Source organism: Nicotiana tabacum, chromosome 7 (genome assembly GCF_000715075.1).
Source record: "Nicotiana tabacum cultivar K326 chromosome 7, ASM71507v2, whole genome shotgun sequence".
Lineage (NCBI taxonomy): Eukaryota > Viridiplantae > Streptophyta > Magnoliopsida > Solanales > Solanaceae > Nicotiana > Nicotiana tabacum.
In genome coordinates, this window is record NC_134086.1 from 85,658,799 (window position 1) to 85,665,119 (window position 6,321).

The 6,321-nt window shown below is 37.1% G+C and overlaps 1 protein-coding gene across 1 annotated transcript; it reads left to right on the forward strand.

Annotated features, from left to right (window-relative positions):
* Positions 1 to 518: 518 nt before the first annotated feature.
* On the forward strand, positions 519 to 1,563 carry LOC107781619 (protein VACUOLELESS GAMETOPHYTES-like). The gene has a single exon (XM_016602355.2). The coding sequence runs from the start codon at positions 570 to 572 to the stop codon at positions 1,332 to 1,334; it is 765 nt and encodes a 254-aa protein (XP_016457841.1). The 5' UTR covers positions 519 to 569; the 3' UTR covers positions 1,335 to 1,563.
* Positions 1,564 to 6,321: the final 4,758 nt, after the last annotated feature.

A 6,321-nucleotide genomic window follows, 5' to 3' on the forward strand; every position in this document is an offset into this window, starting at 1 on the left:
GGACAAGTAAGTAATTTTGTTGGTCAAAATAAGATGGCTTTTAAGCCAAAATAGGGAGAAGTTAGGATATCCTAACTTGTGAATTTTAGCTTTTTTTAAGCCCTTTTAAACTTTTTTTAAGCTGTTTTTTTTTTGGCTAAACACTCCAAACAACTAGCTTTTAAGCCAATCCAAACAGGCTCTTAGACAGCGTTTAGTCTTAAGTAAATTAACTTCAAAGTCGCTCGCATTTTGTACATAACTATATAAGTGATATAGAAAGAGAAAGATTCTTTTAGCCATTTTGGATAATAGCTAAAGTCAGTCAATATGCTACGGATGTTAAGATATGTTTTTGAATAGCAATTGGCCAAATTATATTGTAGTACGACTTAGTAAAGGGGAAAACAATAAAAGCAAAGTCGCCGAAGGAACAACGTGGCCAAGTTAGTATCGCACTTAATTAATGTCTATACATAGAAACTAATTATCAGCTTAATGTCTATAAATAGAAGTAACTACGAATCAGTGTAATCACTAAACTTGCTATTATATATATCCCTTATTGAGCAAAATTACAAGGAAAATCAATGGGAAGACGGAATCGGAATAGAGATTCAACAAGTCAAGGTAAACAACACTTCAGCCATTCCCACATCTTGAAACCTATCAATCCAGCTGAAGTTGAAACTCTCACTTGCAATGCTTGTGAGCAACCAAACAATGATAAGCCTAATTTCTACGGCTGCAATAGCTGCCAATATTTCCTCCACGAGAACTGCTTCAATGCTCCTCGTTTTCTCGATCATTCATCTCATTCTTCCCATCCTTTGACCCTTCTCGCAAGTCCAACTTACTCGAGTCGTTCTTATACTTGCAAGGCTTGTGGCTCTGCTGGCAATGGATTTTGCTTTAGTTGTGCTTGTTGCGAATTTGATGTTCACTTGCAATGTGCGTCTTCTCCGAGCTCATTACTTGTTGACATACACCCGCATCAATTGGAGCTCCTATTTGGTTCTCCTTTCGAAGATAAGAATATCGTATATAGTTGTGATGTCTGCAATGTAATAATGAAGACAGACGATTGGTTGTACTATTGCGCTGGTTGTGATTTTATGTCGCACTTGCCGTGTACAATTAGTCCTGAAGTTGGTGTTTTCCCCAGACAGCAACCGCATCCAAATCCAAATCCAAATCCAAATCCAAATTCAAATACAGATCCAAATCCAAATACAAATTCAGCAGTAGAGATGATAAATGCAGCTAATGAAGCACATGAACAGATTATTGCAGCTCAAATTCGTGCTCAGATTGAAGCACGAGGAAGAGCGGCTGCTCTTTCACTCTGGGATTGATCGGCCCGCCACGCGAAGATACAGTTACATCTAACTGTATCGTCACCATTTAATGCATCCACTTTTTCGACGTTCAGTTTTTATTGCAAAAATAAATGCTCTGTTGTTGTGTTATTTCTCTTTCGAGTACTCTTTGTTAACTTTTGTATCTCTGATCGTTGATGATCAAGTTTGTCTATTTCCTTTACCGTTTCTATGTTTATCTATGACATTGTCTGTTTGATTTTCGCGGGTTTTGTTCTTTTTGTTGGGTCAAAAATTAGTGCCTTTGTTAGTACAATAATATGTGCATATCAGTCCTCACGTCATGAAGAGAGATCCTTTAAAAAAATTACTAATTGGATCAATTTATAGAGATTTAAGAAAAGAAAAAAAAAAGTATAAGAAGACAGAGAAGATAGAAAGATTTACTACCAATTCCAAAGCTCCATTAGTAGCATCAAATATAATCTGGTAGCCATCATCACTCACCTGCATATTTAATTTGCAGTTATATATAGGATGATTTATCAATCCACTCCTGCAAAACCAAAACCAAATCTTAATTTAGCCTAGATGGAATTATATATTAGCAAGATAATTTGTGGTGGAGTGGTAAGTATTACTTCATCCTTAACCCGAGGTCTCGAGTTCGAGCCCATGGGATGGAGTCGCCTTTGTTAGGGAGCGTTTTACCCCAATGTGGGACTTCCCGGCGCGAATCCGGATTTAGTTGGGCCCCAAGACACCGGGCGGGAAACAAAAAAACAGATAATTATGTTATCATTTTAGTAACATTACTATCGTAATGCTAAGTCATTCGAACAAGAAGGTCAAGATAACTACGTACGCTAAGTTTGTCTATTTTACTTTCATGCAAGACTTAATTGAAAGATCAACTCTCGAATATCACTAGTGAAGCTTTTTAAAGGAATACAATTTTTTTTATTTAAAAAAGCATAAATTAATCTTTGTTTAGTCTATAATAATAATGGTCTAGTGCATTGTGATTGTATTATCACTTTTAGACTGCACACTAATTACATTTGGTAACCGAAAAAGTGTATAAAATTTGTATAATTTATGTATATAATATACAGAATGTATATATTATATATACAAAAAAATATACAAATTTTTTATATTTTTCGACTATTATTTTTACGGCGGTTATACAGTGTCATTTTTTTTTTTGAGAATAATCAAGACCTAGTTAATGATAGTATCTCTATATTTAGAACTAATTAGCGTAAATAATGTGAGATAATACTGGTGGGGGACTTAAAATAATGCACATTTAATATTCCAAAGGATTTGAGCAATAATAAAGGAACATCAAGTAATAAATAGTAATAAGCGACATTTATGTAAATAAAGAGAATGATTCACCCAATACTGAATGAGTTGGATGATTCTTCTTTCTAACAGTGATGAATAGCGAACAAATCCTAGAATATTGGAAGTATTCTCGGATCTGATGGAAAAATATGAAATAATAGATGATAGAATCTTAGTAAAAAGGTAGAGTTTATATCGCTAACAACCATAACAGTACAAGTGAAGGGAATATTCACTTTACTATTTCAAATAGTTACCGTTGCAGCTATTGACACAACAGTCGACCTCGACCATTGTTAGCTCCTCAGTCACGAACCTTGGTGCTTCCTAGTCGATATCGGCCAATCCCTTTCTCGACGTCGCTTTATACTAAATTTTCTCAGGGCAGATTTTGGCCTATACAGTTAGTCCCTCTGCTTATTGAGGTCGATCCTGGACGACCTCAATGAGCGGACACTATTTGTTGTGATTGGGAAATTTGAGCGAGCAAGTCGATTGATGGTGTCTCGAAAGTGACAACGTGACCTTTCGTGAGCCGCAAGTTTTAGGGTCACATCGATTCAGAGTGATGTCATGACATCATTATTACTATTGCGGCCAAACGCACACGCAAGTATATCCGGTCGTCAAGTAATAAATTGATAAGATTGAGTGTCGAACCCACAAGGACTTGTTATCAACTATTAGCTAGATCATCCTATCCTAATTATCCAAACAAGGATTAAACCCAAAAGAAGTGATGCTAAAGTAATTAAACTAAAAAAAATAATGAACTTTGAGCAGAGGAAGAGAGGATTTTTATATTATTAATGTAAGGAAAACAATCTAGGATTATGGGCTATCTAACATTCCTATTGTATTCTACAATTGAATTGACTAACTAATTTATTTAGTTTATTGGTTAAATGGTTTAATATTTCTCATAAGAATCTGTCAAGTTCTTACTCGCCTGTTCAAGCTAACCTAACGCCTATCTATGGAATTAAAACTAACAAGAACGCATTTATAATTCCTGTAAATCAACTAAACAAGGCAATTAGGTATATGTCGATCCTAACTGCGAATCCGTTCTCCGATGTCAGGTTTAAGAACTTTCTCTACTCAATCTTATATGCAATCTAGAATTCCCACTTTTTAGTTCAACTCTAGATTCATAGATAGTATTCAATTGGTGATCAAGAAATCAAATAATTAAGCGCTGGATTGAATAAATAAACCAATATGATAAACTAAGAAATCAAAATCAATATTCGAATAACAATAGTCATGAAAGAACCACAACCCTAGAACGTCAAGTTTAGCTCCACATAGACATGGTAGCAAAATAACAAATCATACGAAGAAACATAAAAAATACGTGGAAGAAAAGATGAAACACAGTGTCACGACCTCAGTTCGTCCTCCGTGAACTACCGTGACGGCACCTAGTCTCTACAACTAGGTAAGCCTAACAATTTACGGAAAAAGGAAAACAATAGATAAAAACTAATAGAAACTGCGGATAACCATAATGAAAACGTTTAAGATGCCGCTCGACATATACAAATACACACTCTTAACTGAAAAGATCTCCCAAAATCTGGAATCTCATGAAATCACAAGCTAAGGATACTACATAGTGCTCTTACTCAAACTAACTCAATCAACTCGAAATCACGTTCTTTCCACGAGTACCCGACTCCAAATGGCCCAAATCTATTCAAATCAATTGCATAATGTAAATATAACTTCAAGTAACTAATTCCACTAATTAATTCGAAGCTAACACGCGAAATTAAGAAAATTGCCCAAAAAGTCTTCCGGGCTCACGTCTCGGAACCGGATAAAAGTTACGGATTATAAACCCCCATTCACTCACGAATATCCAAATCTGATGTCAAATTTCCTATCAAAACTCAAAATCTTAGTTGAAGAACTCTATTCTATTTTTCCTAAATTTTCACTCCAAATCCGAAATTAAATGATAAAATTAACAATAGATTAGTGAGATATAACCAAAATCAAGTGTAGAATAATTACCCAATTGATATATCTGAAAATCCCTCAAAATCTCGTTCAAATCCGAGCTCCCAAACTCTAGTTTTGATAAAAATGGCTAAACCCTCGATTTTGAAACTTTAAAATCGGCCCAAGTGATTCCTTCTTCGCGAACGCGGAAGGCCCATCGCATTCGCAAAGCATAACGTGGCTTGGCCCAGAATTCCTTCATCGCAAACGCGATGACCCTGTCATGAACGCGGTAGCAACTCTCTCCCTCCTACGCGAACGTGGGACCTTCTTTGCGAAAGCGTAGGCATATGATCTCCCAGCTTCATGAACGTGGGACCATCATTGTGAACGCGAAATGTTAAGCTTTCACTTGCCCCAGCTCCTCCTCATGAATGCGATCCCCACTCGCGAACGCAAAGAAGGAAACCGGAACTGGAGACCTGCTGCAATTTCTGCAATTTTCCTCTTGAGTCTAAAGGTCCATTAAGCATCCGAAATACACCCGAGGACCCCGGGACTTCAACCAAACACACCAACCAATCCTAAAACATCATATGAACTTAGTCCAACCCCCAAATCACATCAAACAATCATAAAACCACAAATCGCTCTCCAATCCAAGCCTAAGGATTCCCAAAACTTCCAAATTTTGTTTTCGATCAAAAAAACTGTCAAACCTCGTCCGAATGACCTGAAAATTTGCATGCACGTCATATTCAACACTATGGAACTACTCCAACTTCTGGAATTCCATTCCGACCCTGATATCAAAATCTCACTATCGAACCGGAAACTTAAAAAATTTAACTTTCGGCATTTCAAGCCTAAATACGCTACGGACCTCCAAAACACAATCCGAACACGCTCCTAAACCCCAATCACCCAACGGAGCTAACGGAACCGACAAAATTCATTCCGATTCTGTCTCCATACTGCCCCGACTACGGTCCAAATTCTAAAGCTTAAACTCTCATTTAGGGACTAAGTGTCCCAAAACACTCCGAAACTCAAAAAAAATCATCTTGGCAAACCAAAATAGTAAAAACAAACACGGGTAAAGCGGTTAATAGGGGATCGGGGTGTAAATTCTTAAAATGACCGGCCGGGTCGTTACACACAGCCTCCATAGCGGCTCTGTGCTTTACCTTGGTCAAAAATTCATCCAAATTTACAAAAATATTGTTTTTACATGTATTTATACCAAGTAGGGTCGGGCCCAAATGAAAACACCTTCTCCCGCACAAAATAGGAAAATAACTCTATAAATATTACACAGGCGCGCCACGCGGTGTGGTGGTGGAGTTTATCGGGAACCTTGCAATTTCGAGGCAGGAGCCAAATAGGCAGGCGTGCTGCGACTGTGGGAATTTGGGAAAATGTAAAACAAGAAAGTTGTAGTCCTTTTAAATAGATTTCCAACAAAATATTGTGGAGCCCAAACGGATTTCTTAGTGAAAAGTTATGTGCATTTTACTTGACAATGCGCAATATGCATGCTCGATTCTTCGTTTCGTTTTTAAAGTGCATTATCATCTGTTGATCCTCGAACACGATCCCAACTTAGTCATCCGTTGATCCCCGAACACGATCACAACTTAGTCCTTAGGCTTTTACTCAGACTTCAAAGCTCCAGAATAGCTTGAATTGATTCTATAACATCTTCATAGATCGAAATCACTCC